This window comes from Taudactylus pleione, unplaced genomic scaffold, assembly GCF_031769625.1.
Source record: "Taudactylus pleione unplaced genomic scaffold, aTauple2 ptg001408l, whole genome shotgun sequence".
NCBI classification, from domain to species: Eukaryota; Metazoa; Chordata; class Amphibia; order Anura; family Myobatrachidae; genus Taudactylus; species Taudactylus pleione.
In genome coordinates this window covers 3,253,415-3,277,003 of record NW_028285808.1, presented here as the reverse complement: position 1 = coordinate 3,277,003, position 23,589 = coordinate 3,253,415, and the positions used below count along the sequence as shown (strand labels likewise).

General features: G+C 45.4%; 1 protein-coding gene across 1 annotated transcript; it reads right to left on the bottom strand.

The window, feature by feature from the left end:
- Window positions 1-16,469: 16,469 nt before the first annotated feature.
- TMEM128 (transmembrane protein 128) lies at window positions 16,470-22,491 on the bottom strand. Its single transcript, XM_088463573.1, has 5 exons — window positions 22,312-22,491; window positions 19,421-19,562; window positions 18,454-18,615; window positions 17,708-17,817; window positions 16,470-16,877 (listed from the first exon to the last, which is right to left on the bottom strand). Exons 1-4 carry the CDS (start codon window positions 22,409-22,411, stop codon window positions 17,718-17,720), a joined length of 504 nt encoding a protein of 167 aa, XP_088319699.1. The 5' UTR covers window positions 22,412-22,491; the 3' UTR covers window positions 16,470-16,877; window positions 17,708-17,717.
- Between the last annotated feature and the right edge of the window lie 1,098 nt (window positions 22,492-23,589).

The window sequence follows — 23,589 nt, the reverse complement described above, 5'->3', positions numbered from 1 at the left end:
ATGTCTGGCCTCATCAGACCATAGAGTCTTTCTATATTTGATACGTGACTTTGCCAGTTGCTTTCTGGTAAAAGGATTCCTTGTCATTTTTCTTTAACAAAGTTTTTTTGTTGTTGCAGCCACACGCCGTAAGGAAGGCTGTTATCACAAAGGAATATTCTGATTTGACATACGCATCCTAGTGACTTCCCAAAAACGTGTTCTCCTTGCAAGAACGCTAAGCTTTGGAGGACAGATGTGTCATATTCTCTGTATCACTTTATGATGTATTTGCCAGTGCTCTAGGTAATATTACATATGTGACTAGGTGAGTATTTGGACTTTTATTATTTCCTTCACAACAGCTTCTTTTCAATAAACTTTTCTCTCATTTAATATTAATGTTCTTTGATCTTCACGATAAGGCTCTTGTTTGTATTTGCACTAACCAATGGTGGAATCTCTTACAAACAGGTGCATTTATTTTTAAATCACTTAAAAGACCTAAATTGTAAGAAAGTGGATTTAATTTACATATGTGACTGATTGCGCCGCGGTCTAATTAGCAAAAGGGGTCATTAAGTAATTCATTATTTTCTCTCTACTTAATAACTAACTCATAAATTAAAATTCACAATACCAGGGCTACCATATCTACCACTGATGTGCGCACTGAATCGGATTTCATTGAATCGACCCCCCAAGTCTGGTCTTCCAACCATGAGCACCTAGATAATGAGAGGTTTCCAGAAGTTGAGAGGACAGAGCACATGTAAGCAGGAGATCTCGGGGGATTGCTCATTAGTCAGTCTTATAGTGTAACTGAAAACAGTTAGCTGTCTGCATCAACCATTAATATACACAAGGGGAGGCCAAATGAGGCAAGGGTAATTAGTGATGGTTGGGATTTGAAAAAATACAATTTGAAAACAAAAATCTTTTCTACGTTGTTACATTTAGGCCCGATTCAGAGACGCACACAAGTCGGTCGCGAGTGCGGCTGCATTGCATGCTCTGAAATATATGCAAATATTCACCTATTAATCAGCCTTTGTAAGTAGCCACCAACACTGTCAGCACTCTCTATGTATGTTCCACTCGCAATACCGCCAACATGCCCATGGCACACACTAACAACGTGCCAGCGCCCAGTTCCCTCACAGTTACACCCACACTCAGCCATAGCTGATGCATACGATTATGATTTAAGAAAAGAATACAGATGTATTCCCGCACCAGTCGTTCACTTTATCACAAAATTGTACAAGTGGTGTTATGGAGATATTTCCGTTAAATTAGAAAGTTAATCACCTATTTATCTCAAACAAATCCTGTTATTTTACAGGAGTGCTACCAATACCCCTATTTATAAATGGCTCTGAGTAAAAAAAAAGAAAAAGGGGCTTCTTCCTTGGTGCACCTATCCCCCACTGACATACATGTATTGTCTATCGATGTAATGATGAAATATAATAAAACATAACTTAATATAAGTTCCATATGCAGAAAAATATTAAAACAATAGATTCAGAGTGTGTAAAGCTAGAAATAGTGTTTTAAAATTTTCCACTTTTGGGGGAGTGTTCACACGTACCTGGTTATTTGTCAGGCTTCTTTTATATGATGGTTAATTGTTCAACTATTTATTTGTGAAATAATATGAGATATGGTAAGAACTTACCTTTGTTATCTCTATTTCTACGAAGTCCATAGGGTTCCACAGGATACCTTGGGTATAGGTGTGACGTCAGTCATCGGGCACCATAGAGTTAAGCTTTCAGCCTCCCAGGATGCACTAGGGTCCCCCTCCTATACCCCGCCCCCGAGCCAAGGCATCTCAGTTTTGTACCAAGCCATAGGCCGGAGGAGGAGAAGGAAGAGAAAGAAAATCTGGATACACACAAGAATCACATTCTCACCAGAGGGAGACGGAAAAACCGGTGACCAGAGCAAAGCCCTTCTGCAGCACAGGTGCGACAGGGCGGGAGTCCTGTGGAACCCTATGGACTTCGTAGAAATAGAGATAACAAAGGTAAGTTCTTACCATATCTCATATTTTCTACTTCAGGGTCCATAGGGTATCCACAGGATACCTTGGGGATGTCCCAAAGCAGTATCCTTTAAGGGTGGGGACGCTCCTGTGCTGTAAGGAGAATCCGCCGCCCGAAGGAAGCATCCTGAGAGGCGAAGGTGTCAAACCTGTAATACCTCACGAAGGTATGGACAGATGACCACGTAGCAGCCTTGCAGATCTGGACTGCAGAGGCACCACGTCGAGCTGCCCACGAAGGACCTACAGACCTAGTGGAATGAGCCTTCAGAGAAGGAGGAACCGGCAGACCTTCATGAAGATAAGCTTCAGAAATAGCCATATGGATCCAGTTTGCTTTGAAGCAAGCCAACCCTTTTTACGGAAGCCATAGAGGACAAACAAGGCGTCCGACTTCCTAAACGAAGAAGTGCGGTCAACATAAGTCCTTAAGGCCCGCACAACATCCAAAGTGGCCTCACTCACTGAAAGGCCAGGTGAGTTAAAGGCCGGAACAACTATTTCCTCGTTAACATGAAACTGGGAAACAACTTTGGGAAGAAATTCAGGACGAGTGCGGAGCACTGCCCTGTTCCCATGAAAAATCAAGAAAGGGGGTCTACAAGAAAGAGCCCCTAAATCAGAAACACGTCTGGCCGAAGCTATGGCCAGAAGGAAAACAGTCTTAGCTGTTAGCCATTTAAGATCCACTGAGCCCAGTGGTTCAAACGGCGGTCCCTGGAGAGCCCTCAGGACCACAGCCAAATCCCAAGGCACCACAGGTGGAACAAAGGGTGGCTGAATGCGGAGAACACCTTGCATAAAGGTGCGCACATCCGGGATTGTAGCAATCCTACGGTGAAACCAGACAGACAGGGCCGAAACCTGTACCTTCAAAGAAGCAAGGCGAAGCCCATGATCCAGTCCCGCTTGTAGGAAGGCGAATATTCGAGACAGACGAAACTCCCGCGGTGCATAACCTCTCGGTCGACACCACTGGAAGAACGTATGCCACATGCGATGATATATCCTCGAGGAAGACGGTTTCCGAGCTCATAACATGGTACGCACTACAGAGCTGGAAAACCCCCTGGACCTTAACATGGCTGTCTCAACAGCCACGCCGTCAAAGACAGCCGAGTCAGGTCCGGGTGAAGACAAGGACCCTGCGACAGAAGGTCCGGTCGTAGCGGCAACCGCAGAGGACTGTCCACGGACAGACCCTGAAGGTCTGAGAACCAGTGCCGTCTGGGCCACGCGGGAGCTATCAACAGGAGCGTCCATCCTTCCTGTTTGAATTTCCGGATTACTCGTGGAAGAAGGGAAAACGGAGGAAACAGGTAAGCGAACCGGAACGTCCACCGGACGGACAGAGCATCCACCAGAGACGCCTTTTTGTCTCTTGTGCGAGACCCGTACACCGGCAACTTGTTGTTGTGCCGGGACGCCATGAGGTCGATCTCTGGAAGACCCCACTTGTCCACCAGAAGTTGAAAAACGTCCAGGTGCAGGGAGCATTCCCCTGGATGAACGTCCTGGCGACAGAGAAAGTCCGCCTCCCAATTTAGCACTCCCGGGATGAAGACAGCTGATATGGCCGGAAGATTGCGCTCCGCCCATACCAGGATCCGAGACACCTCTACGAGTGCCGCCCGACTTCGGGTTCCTCCCTGCCGGTTTATGTAGGCCACGGTGGTAGCGTTGTCCGACTGGACCTGCACTGGGCGACCCTGGAGAACCCGATGTGCCTGCTGGAGGGCATTGAAGACCGCTCGGAGTTCCAAGATATTTATTGGAAGCTCCGCTTCTGTTGGAGTCCACCTGCCCTGGAACAAGTGTGGACCCGAAACTGCTCCCCAGCCCCGAAGACTGGCGTCCGTTGTCAACAGGACCCAATTCGGTACCCAGAACGGACGTCCCTTGTTGAGATGGGTCGTCTGCAACCACCAGGCAAGGGACAGGCGAACCTCCGGGGTGAGCACTATCGTCTGGGATTTTAGAGACTGAGGCAGCCCGTTCCACTTGGACAGGATCAGATGCTGCAGAGGTCTGGAGTGAAACTGGGCATATTCCACCATGTCGAACACCGACACCATGGAGCCCAGTAACCTCATCACCGAGTGGAGAGACACCCGGCGGCTGTGCAGACAACTGCGCACCCTCGACTGCAATGCAGAGATCTTTTCTCCCGCCACAAAGATCCTTTGCTGTCCCGAGTCCAATAAGGCTCCGAGGTGCAGAATCCGCCGAGACGGGATTAGAGTGGACTTCTGCCAGTTTATTAACCAGCCGTGCCGTTGCAGTAGCGCAATGGTCAGGTCCAAGTGGCGCAGAAGGAGCTCCGGAGATCCTGCCACTAATAAAAGATCGTCCAAGTACGGCAACATGCGGACTCCCTGCAGCCGCAGAGAAGCCGCCATGACCGTCATCACCTTGGTGAACACACACGGTGCTGTCGCCAGGCCAAAAGGCAACACCCGAAACTGAAAGTGGTCGCTGCGGATTGCAAACCTGAGGAACTGTTGATGGCGCAAAAGAATAGGGACATGCAGGTAAGCGTCCTGTATGTCCAATGACACCATGTAGTCCCCAGGTTCCAGCGCCAGAATGATGGACCGTAGGGTCTCCATCCGAAACTTCGGCACCCGCAAAGACTTGTTGAGAGCTTTGAGGTTGAGAATCGGACGATACGACCCATTGGGTTTCTGCACCAAAAAGAGATTGGAATAGAAACCCTGGCCCCTCTGGGAGAATGGAACAGGCACTATAACTCCAGCCTGGAGCATAGAGTGCAAGACCTTCCGCAGCTCCGTGGCCTTGTTCCGGTCTGAAGGTAGACCCGTGGTGAAAAATCGAGCCGGGGGACTGTGCCGGAAAGAGAGGGCATACCCGTGGGAGACCACCTCGAGAACCCAAGTGTCTGTCGCGGTGACCGACCAACACCGGGCGAACTGCAGCAGGCGGCCTCCCACTTTGGGATCCCCCAAAGGGAGGCCCGGACCGTCAGGCCGCAGGCTTGTCATCTGGCTTAGGGGCCGGACGTCTAGTACTCCAGGTCTGCTTCCGGGGCTTGGCCGATTTCTTGGGAGCAGCCTGTCGGGGAAAAGACTGTGGTTTGGGCCTGCCCTGGGCCCTATAAGACCGAAAGGACGATGGTCCTGGACCAGAAGGGACAGCGGCCGACGGGAGACATGCCAATTTGGCTGCCGCCAGTGTGGCTACAATCTTGTCCAGATCTGGACCGAAGAGAACTTCTCCGTTAAAGGGCAACGCCTCCAAAGCCTTTTTGGAATCAGCGTCCACCTTCCAGGATCGCAACCACAAGGTGCGACGAGCAGTCAGGTGGCTGCTGAAGAAATTCGAGACGCCAGGGTACTAATGTCTAAGGCCGCCTCGTTGATATAAGTGGCCGAATCACGGAGATTACCAATCAACTCCGCCTGCTCAGCCGGACAGTCGGAATCGAAGGACGCCTCCAACGAATCCGCCCAGCGCTCCATAGCTCTGGCAACCCAGCAAATGGCCATAGCCGGCCGCGCTGCCCCCCCGCAAGGGAATAAGCGGACTTCAGGCAGATCTCCACCTTGCAGTCCGTAGCATCCTTAAGGGAGGACATGGATGGCATTGGTAATGTGGCACTACGGACAAGACGTGTCACATGAGAATCCACCTGTGGAGGGGATTCCCACTTAGCAAAATAATTATCCGCGAACGGATAAGCCACCGCCAGACGCCTCTGCGGCTGGTATCGCTTGCCAGACTGTTTCCACGCCTCCTCTAAATGGTCCACCAACTGACCCAAAAGAGGAAAGACTGTGGCGTCACCCTTCACATCCTTAAAAAAGGCACACTTGGATTTAGTCAGTGGGGGAACTTCGTCCTCAATCACCAAGGCTGTGCGGACTGCCCGAATAAGTCCAGGACTATACACCTTGGACCTAGCGTCTGCATCCTTAGTATGGAGAGGTTCCTAATTGTAAGGATCCAGAATCTCCCCATCATCAGACGTCCCTTCGTCATCCTCATATGGAGCCGACAGAGACGCCACCGGCCGTTTATGTGGCCGCATCACAGACTCCCCTTGCAACACATCCGACAAGTGCTGTACAGAACTCGTCAGGGAGTTAACCCACGCCGGCTCCTGAGAAACCGGGAGAGGGGAAATAGGGAGACTGCGGGGTACCACCAATTGTCTTGGGAAACCCTGCATGGGTGATGACACCACTGATTGCTGGGAAAAACCCATCTGCGTAAACGCGGGCTGCGGAGCTAACTGGCCCACTAAGGTTGTAAGCGCCTGAGCGAAACAAGCCCAGGGCGGCTCCTGTACCGGTGCTGTAACCGTAATAGGCCGCGCCAACGACAAACACTGCCGGCAGAGACCCTCCGCGCTACCCTCCCCCTCCGCTAAAGGTACTTTACATGTAGTACACTGTAGCTGGAGAGGAAAGTCACTTTCAGACATGATGGTAGAAAGTATGTGACCCCTCTCACCAATTGTTTTAAAAAGGCGAGAGACCACCCTGCAGCACCGCAAGGGCTTTAGCAGAAAGAACAGGGACAGTAATAAGGCTGACAGTCAGAAATGGAAAGTACAGGCAGCAGCGCTAGCACAGTCACATACAATGCAAAGAAACTCAATTCCAGCACTAACCAGCGCTGATAAATCAACTACACAGACACAGAGTCTGGTAGGACACAGCGCTGCATACACAGACCTGACCACAGCGGAGGAGAGGTATGCGGGGGGACCCAGACCACGATGCCTCCGTCCAGACTTCCAGCAGCGTTCACCATGCGTTCTTGAAGATGGCCGCAGAGGAGGCTGGCCTGGGGGAGGAGCGCTGCCACAGGGCCAGTTGGCGTGTTGCAGAGAGGGCTGTGTGCAGCGGGGGAGGCGCCGGCTGTGAGACAGGGAAGGCGCGCTCCCCTGACATGCATTTAACCCCCGGGACGCCACAGCGCTACCGCTCTGCTGCGGTCCGCTGTCCCAGGGGGGTAGTGAAAGCGCAGGTTATATACCTGGCTCCACGCTGCAGCCAGTCCCCAGGGAGCCCCCTGCCTGGGGACTCTGGACCATGTAACAGCGAGGACCCACCGCAGGACCCCACTGCTTAACTTGCTGTCCCCCTTGATTCCGGCCATGGTCCGGAACATCTGGGGTCACCGCTAGCTGTGACCCCAGATGCTCACCAGCATCCCCGGATCGGTACCGGCGTTCTGGTACCGGCGGGGGTGTAGGGAAGACAGCATGGACGTCAGGACTGACTGCCCATGCTGTACTTCCAGATGTGCAGCCACAGCTGCATGTAGAAAACTTCAGGGGCTCTTCTTAGCCCCCACTCCAACAGGTGCACCCGACTCCGGCCGGGCACCAAACTAAACTGAGATGCCTTGGTTCGGGGGCGGGGTATAGGAGGGGGACCCTAGTGCATCCTGGGAGGCTGAAAGCTTAACTCTATGGTGCCCGATGACTGACGTCACACCTATACCCAAGGTATCCTGTGGATACCCTATGGACCCTGAAGTAGAAATAATATTAATCACCTATTTAAATTATTGTTCACCAGTGACCCCTCCAAGCGGGATTTGGGCTTAAACTGCACCCAGTATGCAGCTCGCGGCCCTTTGGTTAGGTATACGGCACAAGTGGGAAAAAATGGAAGAACACTACCACAGGGCAAGCACAGGAGATAGATATTGGAGGATTGTATTGAAGTGATGTACAGAGAACACACTTGGCGGTTTCAGTCACAATGCTGGCACAGGAGATGGTATAATGAGCGGGTACTTGGATGATGTACTAAGTACACACACTGTGGCTTTAAATGCAGCACTGACACAGGAGAATGGTATCACGAGATGGTATTTGAATGATTAACTCAGTACACACACTGAGGATTCAGCCGTGGAGCTAGCACAGAAGATGACTTAACAAATTGTACTCAGAACATCTTCTGAGTACACACATCGTGGATAACACTAGGAACAAGTCACTAGAAGGAACGGAGCTTGGAGCTTGGAATGCTGCAACAGCAAGTTAACACTGGAAGTAACCACGTTGTACAGGCAACTTCCTATTGTCCAGAGCCCGGTTAGATACCCTAAGGTAGCAGTCCATTGGAGGACACTGTCAGCTGACCGCAAGCAACGCTACCATTGGGTAAAGGGTTAGTCAGGTGAAAACAGACTGTCATGGCTGCGTCCATGATGGTAACCGCAGAAAACACATCACAGAGCGAGCACATGGATATCTTAGCAGACCCCAGGTATAATCCTCAGCACATCACTCGCCGCAGCACCTGGCGTCTGATCGCTCTAGAGATCATGGGAAGCAATGAGGAGAGTAACGACCAATCCTAGGCCGCAACCTGACAGTACCCCCCCCCCCCTTTCAGGGTGGGCTCCGGACACCCACAAGGCTTATCAGGAAACTTCTTATGAAATGCTCGAACCAGTTGTGGAGCATGGACATCAGACGCCTTGATCCATGCTCGTTCTTCAGGTTCCCCTTCCAGTCAAAGATACTGAAGATGATTCAATCAGTGTAGAGAGTCAAGGATCTTTTCAACTTCAAAAGCAACCGTCAATTGAGTATGTAGTTGAGGAGTCTTGGGTAGAGAACGCTGAATTTGATTAAGGATTAATGGTCGTAGAAGAGAAACATGAAATGTGTTGGAAATCTTCAACTGAGGATTAATAACCACTGGATTATTTTAAGAATACAATATGGTCCAATGAAGCGTGGAGCAAATTTCATGCTTGGAACCTTTAATCGAATGTTCCTAGTTGTCAGCCACACCCTATCTCCAATCTTCTGAAACGGTCAGACGTTTTCAATCCGCAAACTTTTTGTAATTACTAGAAGCTTTTTTCAAAGAGGACTTAATGTTTTTCCAAGTATCAGACAATAACAGAAGGCACTTCCATGGGAGGTAAATTTTGGAAATCTGGAACACACAGATGTCTTCCATAAACTGCAAAAAAATGGAGTAGCCTTTGATGAAGAGTGGTAACTAAAATTGTGGGCAAACTCTGACCACGGCAATAAATCGAGCCAGTCATCTTGAGAAGAAAAAACAAAAAGTCTCAGAAATGTCTCCAATTCCTGATTCACCCTCTCAGTTTGACCATTTGTTTGCGGGTGATAGGCGGAGGAAAACTTCAGTTTAATTTCAAAAGAGGCACATAAAGCCCTCCAGAATTTGGCCACAAATTGCACACCTCGGTCCGACATTATCTCCTTGGGTAGTCCAAGAAGGCGGAAGATATCACGAATAAACATTTTGGCCAACTGTGGAGCAGAAGGAAGTCTCACCAAGGGAATAAAGTGGGCCATTTTTTCGAAAATCGGTCCACTACCACCCAGATGGTATTGTCCCTTGGAGGGTGGTAACGCAGAGATAAAATCCATCGACAGGCGAGTCCAAGGAACATCAGGAATAAGCAAAGGACGCAAAGGACCAACCACTTTATTGCAAATGGATTTATGCTGGGTAGACTTGGCACAGGATATAATAAAATCCCAGACACCATCTTTCATAGTGGGCCACCAGTAGGAGCGCTGTAAAAACGTAAACGTCTTGAGAATGCCCAAGAGCCCAGCAAACAAGGAGGCATGAGTCCAAGTTAATAGGTTCTTACGCAACTGAGGTGCCACAAAGATATTGCTAGGAGGAGGAGGAAGCAACTGGGTGTGAGTGAAGACAAGAGGATCTAAAATAGAATGAACTTGAAATTGTTCTTCTTCCTGTGAAGGCAAAAAGGACCAGGAGAGTGCATCAGTCCTTTTTATTTAGTATGCCAGGCCAAAATTGTACTTTAAAATCAAACCTGGAAAACAAAAGAGACCAGCGAGTTTGTCTGGCATTCAAACGATGAGCTGTCTTGAGATAAAGAAGATTCTTGTGATCTGTGATGATTGAAATAGGAAATTTAGCGCCTTCCAAAAGGTGTCTCCGTTCCTCTAGTGCCAATTTCATAGCCAGCATTCTTGATCCCCTATGGCATAATTATTTTCAGCTGGAGAGAATTTCCGAGAAAAGAAACCACAAAGATGATTCCTTCCATCTTCAGCCACTTGAGAAAGTACAGATCCCACTCCTACCGAAGAGGCATCGACTTCTGACGTGAAGGGTTTTTCTAGTTGTAGTTGACAAAGAATTGGAGCAGTAGAAAAAGCTGTTTTGGAGGGCTTGGAAAGCCACCACTGCTGCAGGAGGCCAACGGGACAGGTTAGCATCCTTCTTGGTGAGAACCGTGATGGGAGCAACAATCGTAGAAAAGTTTAAAATGAACCTCCTATAATAATTTGAGAAGCCTAGAAATCATTGAATGGCTTTCAAAGGAGTGCGGTTGTGGCCAATCTTGGATGACTCTTAGCTTGTCTGAATCTATTTGAAGAGAATTCCCTGATATAATGTGCCCAAAAAATGGCAGAGAGGACTGTTCAAAAATGCATTTCGAAGTTTTTCCATAGAGATGATGACTTCGAAGATGAGACAGGACCTCCCTGATATGGAGGCGATAAGATTGCAGGTCTAGATAAACAACGAATTTGTAAAGGACATCTCAGAAAATTTCGTTGACGTAACTTTGAAATACTGCTGGTGCATTCCACAAGCCAAAAGGCATCAAGAAGTATTCATAATGGCCATCTCGCGTATTAAAAGCGGTTTTACACTTGTCCCCTGTCTTAATACGAATTAAAATTGTAGGCTCCCCGGAGATCCAATTTAGTGAAAATGGACGCTCCACGAACCTTGTCAAAAAGCTCAGCGATAAGTGGCAAAGGATACCTAATCTTTATGGTGATTTGATTCAGCCCACAGTAGTCTATGCAGAGTCTGAGACCTCAGTCTTTTTTCTCGACAAAGAAAAATCCGGCCCCAGCAGTAGAGGAAGATGGTCTTATAAAACCTTGGCTAGGTTTTCTTTTATGTAGTCCAACATAGAACCGAAAGAAGATAGATACGGCCACGAGGTGGCATCTTTTCTTCCCAGGGATAAGATTGATGCCACTGTCCCAAGGGCGATGAGGAGGCAATTTGTCCACAGCTTGCTCACAAAAAACGTCAGCGAAATCTTGATATGGTTTGGGGAGAGAGAATCTGGTTTAGAACTTAATTGGTCAGACGTAGAAAGCTTCGAGGAGGAATCGGTAGAGACTTGTTGGGTTCATACTGGAACAACTCGAGAAAGACACTGATGAAAACAAATTCATCCCCAGGCCAGAACATGCATGGTGGACCAGTCCAGCATGGGGTTGCGTGTTTTCAAAAAGCATGGGGAGTCCTAGGTAAGACCAGGAATTCTATCTCCTCTTGGTGTAGGCAACCTACTCAAAGTGAAACAGGTAGAGTAACTGAAGATATAACGTCTCCAAGGATAACATTGTCATCCTCCCCAGAAAGAGACAACTTGTCTGGAAGAGGAAGGACTGGGATTACTAGTTCATGTGTCAGTTTCAGAAATAAAATTTCCAGCAGCTCCTGAGTCCACCAAGGCTTTAATATTTTTTGTCCGAGTCTTCAAACAAATAGACACCGGTAGAAGACTATCCATCAAATGGGAAGACTTGGTTAACAGCCCCAACCGGATTCCCCCAGAGCCATTTAGTGTCTCCCGTTTCCCGAGAGGAGAGGACAAAGTTTAAGAATATGATCAGGGGGCGCACAGTAGAGGCAAAGTTTGTTCTGGAATCGGCAGGTCCGTTCAGTCGACGTTAACCAAGACCTGTTGATCTGCATGGGTTCTTCTTTAGTTGGTGCAGGAGAAGAAGAAGGTACAGCTGGCAGAAATCGATTCTCGAAATGATCTTCAAGCCGTTTAGTAACCTTCCGTTCTCTTTGGCGCAAGTCTATCTTGATACATAATGATATCACTTCTGATAAAAACATCTCGAGATGTCAATTCATCTTTCATTCTTTCAGATAATCCATAAACAAATGCTGCCTTAAGCGCCTCATCATTCCACTTTAATTCAACAGTAAATTAACACTGGAAGTAATGACGTTGTACAAGCAACTTCCTGTTGTCCAGAGCCCGGTTATATACCCTATGGTAGCAGTCCATTGGAGGACACTGTCAGCTGACCGCAACCAACGGGTAAAGGGTTAGTCAGGTGAAAACAGACTGTCATGGCTGCTTCCATGACGGTAACCACAGAAACCACATCACAGAGCAAGGTATAATCCTCAGCGCGTCACTCGCCGCCGCACCTGGCATCTGACCGCTCTAGAGATCAGGGGAAACCGGCGCTGACGAGAGTAACGGCCGATCCTAGGCCGCAACCTGACACATCCCTTCTAGATTGTGATATTATACCAGTGTCCTTAAAGTTTTATAATCCTGAAATTCATGAATCAAATCTCTTGTCCATGCATGTTATAAAATTAGTTTTATATTCAGAATTACCTGCAGCAGCTGTAGCTCTCTTTCCTTTAATACAAGAGAGTAAAGCGTTATTTAACCTATTTTAGTTGGGTATATCACTATGACCTTTTCTCATCTAGATACTGCAATGTTCATCCATTCTGCCTTTGCAGTACTTCCTGGTGCGCCATCAAGCTGGATAGAGACGGATAGTGAAGAGCAATTTTCAAAGCTTTCCATGGTATTTGATGGATTGAGTTTTTTTTTTATTATTATTATTTAAGCCAAAACTAAGGTTGTTCCTGGATATTTTGGGTCACTGTCTTATTAGAAGATAAGCTTCCTCATCACATTATGCTCCCACCAACATGTTTCATGGAAGGACAGTGTTCTTTAAGATGATGTCTCATCAGGCCATAGACTAGAGTATTTGGAACTTGACATGTGACTCTCCCAGTTGCTTTCTGGTAAACAGATTCCATGTAATTTTTCTTTAAAAAAAATGTTGTAGCCACACTAAATAAAGAATTTTGTTAAGTGTCCAGCTGTTTTCCAAAAGGAATGTTCAGATTTGACATCCGCATCCTGGCGATATCGTAAAAACTTGTCCTTTCAAAAGCGCTCAGCTTTGGAGGACAGATGTGCCATATTATCGTTAAATACTTTATGATGTACGAGGGTGGTTCAATATATAAGGTAACAAGTCCTCTCAGTGTGCAACTCGTACATACAGTATACGTATAATCAATATTATGGCCTTAGTACAGATTATTTTTCTACATAGTTCCCATACTTGTCTAAGCATTTGTTCCAACGGTACACCAAGGCATCTATCCCAGCATGGAAGAAATCAGTGTCAAGTTGCTTGAAGCCAGGAAATGGCAGCTTGCGGATCTTCACCGTCGGTTGCAAATCGCTTTCCACCCAGGTGCTTCTTAAATGGTCCAAAGAGATGGAAAATTGCTCAGTGCCAGGTCAGAGCTGTAATGAGGATGGTTCAGTACCTCCCAATGGTAGCGCCATAACAACACACGTATGGTTGGCTGAGTGTGGCCTGAGGTTGTGGTGCAGCAATATGAAGCTTGTTTGCAGCAACCCAGGTTGCTTTTGACAAATTGCCCTCCGCAACCAGCTCCATGTGTCACAATAGCCGACCGCATTCTCAGTATCTCCCTTGGTGAGAAAATCAAGAAGCAAGCCCTTGTGGTCTCAAAACACAGTTGCCATGACCTTAAGCCGCATATCCACTACACGATATCGCTCCATGAGCGATATTGTGTAGTGTGTCCCCGACAGTGGTGTGCTCAATGTCCATAACGACATTGAGCACACACACTGAACAATATAATTAACGATATCGTTCAGTGTCGGCTCCCTCCCTCATCCCCGAACCTGCTCGCCCTGAGGATATTGTCAGGTTGGACAGCAGGTTCGGGCGATGAGCGACATCATCAACAACCAGCAGGAATGCGCATCATGGGTCGTTGACAGCATATCCACTGGCCGATATAATGAACGACAACGACATTGTTATCGTTCATTGTATCGGCTAGTGGATACGCGGCATTAGCTGATGGAGTTGTTTTGAATTTCTTTGAAGGTGGGGACAATGCGTGTTTCCATGTCACGGATGCTTGCTTCCTCTCCAGTGTCACATAATGCACCCACGTTTCATTGCCTGTAACAATACACTGCAGGAACTGCACTCCCTCCTCAAGGTACCGTGTCAAGTGCACAAGAGACAATCCCATCCTATTGGAGTTGCCTCTGTACTCAGCGTGAACACTTTTTCCTGTACCCCAGTTGCTCATGAACGATGTTGTGCACAGTACCCACTGAGATGTTCAGTTTGTCAGCAATATCACTGACTCGAATGTGTCTGTTCTCCCGAATCAAACCTTCAATGCGGCACAAATTGTTATCTGTGGTGGACGTGCTTGGCCGGCCGGGTCGCTGCTCATTGTGAGCGTCTCTCCTGCTGTTATCAGAGCCAGTGCACCAAACACAAACCTGTTTCCGTGACATGACGTTATCACCGTACACCTCAATAAGTTGGCGAGGAACTTCAGCTACTGATGTGCTCTTTAGACGCAGAAATCTGATCACACTACGCACCTCAATGTGTGACCATGTTGCCGCCAGCTCTGCCATCTTACAGCTGATGTTGGGAAGAGTATGACTGATACGAGGCGCAGTCTACTGGCTATGAGGGGAAGCAGTGATCTACCTGCTTTGGCCTGGAAGGAAGTTAGAATGAAATAGAGAAGATTACACACCTGAGAGGTCTTGTTACCTTACTTATTGAACCACCCTCGTATTTGCCAGTGCTCTAGGTCACATTACATGAGCATTTGAATAAGCGAGTATTATTTCCTTCACAATTGGTGCTTTTCAATAAACTTTTCTCTTATTTAATATTAATGTTCATTGATCTTCATGAAGAGGCTCTTGATTGTATGTGCACTAACCAATGGTGGGATCTCTTACAGAAAGGTGCATTTATTTTTAAATCAGTTGATAGATTTAAAATTTAAGTGGACTTCATTTACATATGTGACAGATTGCACCACGGTTTAATTAGCAAAAGGGGTAATAAAGTAATAAATTATTTTCTCGTATTTAACAATGAAAATCCTTTATAGCTTTTTTTATTTAACATATTGGGTTGAGCAGTGGAAGGAATTCCTAAATAAATCTATGGAAGAAAATAAAAATGCAGTGTATACTTTTTCTATCTACCGTATCTCATGTACATTTACAGGCTACACAAGCATTTTTAAGTCAGTGAGGTGACGGGTAAACTCTGTTACACTAATGGGTCAACCATTGCCCTTAAATTGAGCATTTCAGTTTGCAGACACAAAGTTTCATATTAGAACGCACAATGCCGGGGCTACAATCTCTACCGCTGATGTGCGCACGGAATCACATTTCACTGAATCTACCCCCCCCCCCCCCCCCCCAAAGTCTGGTCAGACCACGAGCAACTAAATAATGAGGTTTCCCAAAGTTGAGTGCACAGCACACGTGTGAGATCTCAGGGGATTGCTCATTAGTTAGTCAGGCTTATAGTGTAACTGAAAACAGTTAGCTGTCTGCATCAACCATTAATATACACAAGGGGAGGCCAAATGAGGCAAGGATAATTAGTCATGGTTGAGCTTTGAAAAGATACCATTTGAAAACTAAAATCCATTCTACGTGTTACATTTAGCCTGATGCATACAAGTCGGTCGCGAATGCAGCTGCATTGCATGCTCTGTAATATATGCAAATATTCACCCATCAATCAGCCTTCTAAAATCTTGGAGCCAGGATGAAATTGTAGGAGCCAGACCACCGTCCACCATAAAAAAATTACAGTAGTAAGGAGCACAGCTCTGTGTGTTATACACACTATACTAGTCCACAAAATGGTCACAGTTGAACGGATACAGTAAAATGGAGGCCCCCTCACTGCTCTGCACAGCGCCCCTGCTCCACCCCCCACCCTCCAGTAATAACAGACATTTCACATAAAATAATGGTGCCAGAATGTACAACAAAACCCCCCTCCCCTCATGGTCACACCACTATCCCTCTGAAGCCGCTCCGCAATCCCTGGCCACGCATAGACCCTACTACAGGAGGGCTCTATGCAGCCGGAGATAGGAGACAGCCAGGACGTACAGGAGGATCAGCGTAGACTGGGACAGACAGCAGGGATCAGAGCAGGCCAGGATGGAGAGGAGTCGTCAGTGTAGGCCGGGACGGACACAGGCACAGCAGTCACTGCAGACGACACTCAGCACATGCACTCCTGTGCATGATATGAACACCGCAATACTATAGACACGAATCTCCGCCAGAGCTGATGAGGATCTGCTTCCTCCCTCACTGCAAAATCTGGTAGCCAGGCAGCAAAATCTGGTAGCCATGGCGACCTGGCCCCTGGGATACAGTAAACTAAAGGCAGATCAATTGCACATTTATCATACTCAGACACAAATATACTACAGTCACAAGTCTTTTTTACCCGACAGCATTTCTAGAACACGAGATCTGTCCATTTGCTGATTGTGGGGAGCAAGAAAATATTACATCACTCTCATGAAGAAAATAGAAAATTTAATTAACTAAGAAAGGCTTTCAGGCATATTTAGCATTCATTTGTAGAGAAATAAATTAGTAATATTTGTAGTTTAACATAGTCCTTGTATATGGTTAACTCTACAGTATTATCGCTCAGTATTATTAATATGCTGTTTTGTGTTCTAGCCCTTCCAACCAGCAAAGTTTTATTACAGCAAACAATATACCATTATTAATATAATTTTGTGCATAGCAGGCAAGCATGCACCAACGTTTCCCATGAAAGAAGCAGTAACACGAGTGTGGCTGCCTGTAGTTCCTCGGATGTCTCTGCTAGCTTCATGCTAAGAACTGATGTACATTCAGGAAAACAGTTCTTCGTAGTTCTATTGATGACATTCAGTCCAATGTCCAGTATAAAAAACTGGGGAAGGGGCATAAAGGAAGAATTATATACAGAACATTAAATGAAATGACTGATTTGTACACATTATAAACTCTATCATTTTAATGTCAGTTAAACTAATTGCGTGATAGTATGTTAACTAGAGACTAGAGCAGAGGTTCCCAAATGCGGTCCTCAAGGCTCCCAAACAGTTCAGGTTTTAGAGATATCCATGGTTGAGCAGTACCTTTTAGTACCTTAAATTGATTTAAGGTACTAATTAAATCACCTGTGCTCAACCATGGATATCTCTAAAACATGAACTGTTGGGGAGCCTTGCGGACCACGCTTGGGAACCTCTGGACTAGAGGTTTTTCTTGAGTTAGTCTTACAACATTATAGAAACAAACAAAATGAATACACTAGGTGAAAGTTGTAAAATTGGTTCTTTTAAAGCAAGTTCACCCCTAGTGGTGGGGGAAGAAAGTGCAGGCAGCTGGCTCAGACAGACATAAAACAAAACGCAGACAAAACAAGTCATTAAAGGAAACGATGAGGTTTAAGTGTTTACAACCCACAGACATGTGGATACGAGTTTTGATTCCTCATTAAAAATAATAATATTAAAGTTCTAAGAACATTTTCACCTTCAAATCAGCGAATGCTTTAGATTACAAGCTTTACAGAGCAGGGAATTCTCATGTTCCTGTTTTATCATTCTATTCACTAATTGAACAGTGCTGCTGAATATGTTAGGACTATAATGATAAATAAATATGTCAACTAACATTGCACAAATTGTGACCCTAATCTTGCTGTACTGTAGCTCACAAAGATTAGACAGTGCTAGTTATAGGAGGAGGCCTTACCAGTACATATTCACCCAAGGAGAGACACCAGCATCACAAATCCCATAAACTGAGTAAACAGTATCACCGGAGTGAGAAATGACCACACCGGCCATAATGAAACGTTGATGCTGAAAACAAGCAAACAGCAAACCAAAAAGGATATTATATAACAGTTAAATATATTGTGCTCAAAATACAGCATTGGCATAAACTAAAGCCAAAACTTTTTTTTTGAAACGTCACATCAAGAGAAAAACTTTGAATGGAGGCCACAAAATATTGTTCATTAGACAGAGATTTTCAATCTTTTCCAACTCACGGCACACAGAATTACATGGCGAAATGGGCAAGTCACACCATCAGTTTTTTTAAAGGAGACATTTTATCATTAAAAAAAAAAAAAGAACAAAAACAAAAAAAAAACACAATTATAAGATTGTGCCCCCCAGTTCACATTTGGACACACTGTATTGCCCCAAGTGACTACAGTTGAAAATAAGTGACCAGCTTTTACTTTTCTTATTCACAGATATCTCCTAGTTGGCAGTATAGATAGGAGAATGGGCATTAAGAACAGGAGAGTTGGCGGTATGGATAGGAAAGTTGGCAGTAGGGACTGATACATGTATAGGGCATCGATTGAAGGCATTTGGCGCACAGCCCATGGATTTAACGCACCTGAACTAGAGCGTTTTCTTTAGAACATTGTGATATTACAAGCTCATTTTAGATATTGAAATGGCAAAAGAGAAAGTGTAACTCACCAGATTGCCGCAACCAGGAATGTTACAATAGCAATGGGTACAAGTGCTGGATACTTAGCATCATAGTCACATATCCCACACCGCCATTCCAGATAAACAATGCAGTAAAGTGCTATGGACAGACTCACAACCAACGACAAAGCACCAACAAGGAGCCACAAACTGTAAGATAAAACACATAAGCATCAACCACAGTTACTGTGTAGACAAAATAAACAAGATACAGTATATATTTGTAGAGCTCTCCTTTATTCAATTATATATTGATGCTTCAGGTCAGAGAAAGGCTTTATTCAACAATTATATAATATTCAAGTACTATGTTTTTTCTAGGGATGTGCAGGCTCGGATAGGTTTGAATTTTCCGGCCAAGTTCAGATTTTTCCCGCCAAAATTCGGGTCTCAGAAAGAGCCAAAACGTTATCTTTCATTGACAAACATCATCTTCCATGGACTTTTGTCCAGGAAAGATGATGTTTGTCCATGAAAGATGAAGTTTTGCCTCTTTCTGAGACCCGATTTTTGGCGGGAAAAATCTGAACTTGGCGGGAAAATTCAAACCTATCCGAGCCTGCACATCCCTAGTTTTTTCCACAATCTGGCCACTTGGGGCGCTGTACTAGGGTAGTCTATAAGGTTTAATTTGATCTCAACAGAGAAAGCTACAATCTCTAGCACACTTCAGATACATTCTGTGAATAATACCTACAAGTAAAAACATATATGACCCATTTTCCACTAAACATTTATGGAAAGAACAATAAAATGTCATCATATATAAAATCAGACCTTCGTTCAATATTCAGCCTATCAATTTATTATTACAAAGCATTGTATGCTACAGTGCCTACTTATATTAAATATATATCAGTCCGTACTTATATTATCTGCAATTTTCAGTTTTTTGAGCCATCCATAAAATGTACTAGCCATGACACATAGAGCTGCTTGTACAGTAATCTCATACCAGCCATCCTGTAGGCTTTCTTGTATAACCTGGAGGAAATCCACGTAGTAAGACAACGACACTGCTGCCAATATCCAAAATACTGAATGGATGTTCACTCTGGGGAGGGGCTTCTCCTTTTTCTTTTCATCGTCACTTGTATCTAGGGATAAAATAAAGTGTAAACATATTTCACAATGATTCTGATCATATCACAGTTTAACGGAAGTCAAAGACAATCTGAAATAAAGAGTAACTGGCTATTATGAAGCTGGGTTTTGGGAGAATTGTTTTTTCCTTCGTCCCAACTCTTTCCTACAATATGTATTAGCGGGATGTATTCGGCATCCCGCCGGTCAGAACCCCAGCTCTGGTATCCCGGCTCCAGAATCCCGAAAGCTGACATACTGAAGGTGAGTATTAGGGTTAAGCAGTAGAGGGAGGGTTACGGTTAGGCATTAGAGGGAGGGTTACGGTTAGGCATTAGAGGGAGGATTACGGTTAGGCATTAGAGGGAGGGTTACGGTTAGGCATTAGAGGGAGGGTTACGGTTAGGCATTAGAGGGAGGGTTACGGTTAGGAATTAGAGGGAGGGTTACGGGTAGGCATTAGAGGGAGGGTTACGGTTAGGCATTAGAGGGAGGATTACGGTTTAGGCATTAGAGGGAGGATTACGGTTAGGAATTAGAGGGAGGGTTACGGTTAGGAATTAGAGGGAGGGTTACGGTTAGGCATTAGAGGGAGGGTTACGGTCAGGCATTAGAGGGAGGATTATGTTTAGGCATTAGAGGGAGGGTTACGGTTAGGCATTAGAGGGAGGGTTAGGCTGTAGGAAGAAGTAGGTTAGGCTGAGGGAAAGGTGGGTAAGGGTTACTTACCTAATTCTGTCGGGAATTACAGTAACTATAACAATATCTTTTTGCTTGTACAGCAATGACTTGCAAGCAAAAAGAAGCAAAGATATTACCTGCAACCTCCCAACTAATTGAATTGCCCCTTGTCTATCTTAAAACAGATTCTGAATTGCTAAACTCAATTTATACCTGGTGACTTTCAGTAAGTATAGGAGTTATAGATAGGTAGGGCTTTTGCATGAATTAAAATACATTTTGATGTTATTTAGCAAAAAAATAAAACCACTCACTGTAGAACATCCGTTAGGATAAATTTGGCAGCATAATGGAATAAATACATTTTGATATAAGTTCTATACGTTGGGTAATAAGTAAAAATAGAAACTTAGAGAAAAAAAAAAAAAAAGACACCCCCCTCTAAAAAAAATGACAATCCCCTCTAATATTTCCAATTAGTGTAATTCAGGTAACCCCACCTATGGGGAACATTTATAAAAACTGGTGACAGTACAGTTTGGGGATGGCACCTTCCTGTTACAGTATGACAATATAAAATGGTCTGCAGAGCTTGACATGGAAGAACATGACTTGCCAGCACAAAGACCCGACTACAACCCTATTAAACACTTTTGGGAGCCAGGCCTCATCTCCCACCAGGAGTGTCCGACCTCACAGATGCTCTTATTGGTGAATAGATGCAAAAGGGGTCACATTCCCTATTAATGCCCATGGTTTTTTAATGTTTACAAGCACATATGTTAAAGATTTTCGGATGTATAAAATACTTCTATCCATGTAATGTATCACTAAATGAAACAAAATGAATACATCCTGCCTATTTAATGACGCTTTCCCTTTTTATACTGATCTGGGGAATTCTCTGCCCCACCTCAAAGATGCAGCATTTGGAGGCCCAAATGATTCTGGGGTCTATTTACTAAGCCTTGAATGGAGATAGGACCCGATTAGCTTGTACTCTGTCATGTCACAGGCTAGGTTTGAAAAATGAGTTAGGAGCTGGTTGGCTGGAACTTTATCTCTGTTCACTTTATCTCCATTCAAGGCTTAGCAAATAGACCCCTGTATCCCTATGAGTAGACAGATAGCCCGTGTACATGAGAGAAGGGAACATGCTGTTATGTCACATGTAAGTATCGGAGCAGGTTAATTAATTCTTTAAATGTTCTAAAAAAAAAAAAAATTTATTAAGATGCAAAATTGGGAGACACAATGATAATGTAAGGGTTACTTCCTATTTATTTCTATACTCCCACATTTCTCCAGCATGTGCCTTTACCATCTACTCTGTATTGTGTTTATTTCCAGCAAATTCATTTTCATTATTTTTTCAACACTGGAAACAAACTCTACAGAGTGATGATTTTTTATATCTTTGATTATTTATATCTAAATAATAAACCTGATCACTGATTGAAACCACTACATTGCAGCTGCAGCACGGATGGGCATGTCATGCTTATCGTGCAAGGCGTGTGCGCTACAAGCTCCAACTGTAGCAACTGGACAGACCATGCGGAGAAGAGGACTGGGAACAGCGGCCAAGTATAATGGGGCCCGCTCAGTCTTGTCCTGGCCCACTCATTATACTTAACCCCTGGTTCCCTGAGGCCATAGCTGACACCATATACAGGCTTGAAGTCTGCCAGCCACAGAGCCTGTGTAAAGGCCCCCATACATCAGCAATTGATTGAAGCAATCGTGCAATTTGCAATCGATTGTGTATAAAAATCTTTCCCTTTTTCAATCGACTGCAGAATTGCCACAATCGATTGAAAAAGGGAAAGATTTTCATACACAATCGATTGCAAATTGCACGATTGTTGCAATCAATTGCTGATGTATGGGGGCCTTAATACATGACTGTCACACACATATGACAATAAAAGGGGCGTGCTAGAGAAAAGCCAGTGTCCCATGAGGGAGAACAGAGCCGCAGCACATTGGCCCCACTTTTGTCCTACAGATAGATGTGACATTTGCCTGTGAGACCAGCGCTGTGAATACTGCTTATCACCCGGGTACATTGTAGATACACACCGGCCTCCGAGACCCCAGCTTCCCTTAGGAAGCTATCCGCCTGCAACTGGAAGCGTTGCCGTACTCCCTGTAAATCCCTGTCTTCCCACATCGCTGCCATCTTGTAGAGTCAGTTCCCGGATGTGACGCTGCTGACACTGGTTGCTATGGAGGCCGAGGTCGCTATGGGCTGACATGAAAGCGGGGCGGCTCCTAGTGTATGCTGCCTCCTCCTAGTTGTCTCTCTACTAGTATTACTAGTATAGAGTATAGATCGTATGGTGACTGGTCAGGTACACTCAGTGCAGAGTATAGATCATATGGTCAGGTGCACTCAGTGCAGAGTATAGATCATATGGCCAGGTGCACTCAGTGCAGAGTAGAGATCATATGGTCAGGTACACTCAGTGCAGAGTATAGATCGTATGGTCAGGTGCACTCAGTGCAGAGTATAGATCATATGGTCAGGTGCACTCAGTGCAGAGTATAGATCATATGGTCAGGTGCACTCAGTGCAGAGTATAGATCATATGGTCAGGTGCACTCAGTGCAGAGTATAGATCATATGGTCAGGTGCACTCAGTGCAGAGTATAGATCATATGGCCAGGTGCACTCAGTGGAGAGTATAGATTATATGGTCAGGTGCACTCAGTGCAGAGTATAGATCATATGGTCAGGTGCACTCAGTGCAGAGTAGAGATCATATGGTCAGGTGCACTCAGTGCAGAGTATAGATCATATGGCCAGGTGCACTCAGTGGAGAGTATAGATCATATGGTCAGGTGCACTCAGTGCAGAGTATAGATCATATGGCCAGGTGCACTCAGTGGAGAGTATAGATCATATGGTCAGGTGCACTCAGTGCAGAGTATAGATCATATGGTCAGGTGCACTCAGTGCGAGTATAGATCATATGGCCAGGTGCACTCAGTGCAGAGTAGAGATCATATGGTCAGGTACACTCAGTGCAGAGTATAGATCGTATGGTCAGGTGCACTCAGTGCAGAGTATAGATCGTATGGTCAGGTGCACTCAGTGCAGAGTATAGATCATATGGCCAGGTGCACTCAGTGGAGAGTATAGATCATATGGTCAGGTGCACTCAGTGCAGAGTATAGATCATATGGTCAGGTGCACTCAGTGCAGAGTATAGATCATATGGTCAGGTGCACTTAGTGGCGGCACAAAGACACAATCTACTGACGTCCGTTTGGGCACAGCAGACAATACATGAGATTACTGATAATAAGAAAAATAAAACAGAGGCTTCGTTTCATTCCTTTAAATCAGAGTTTTTA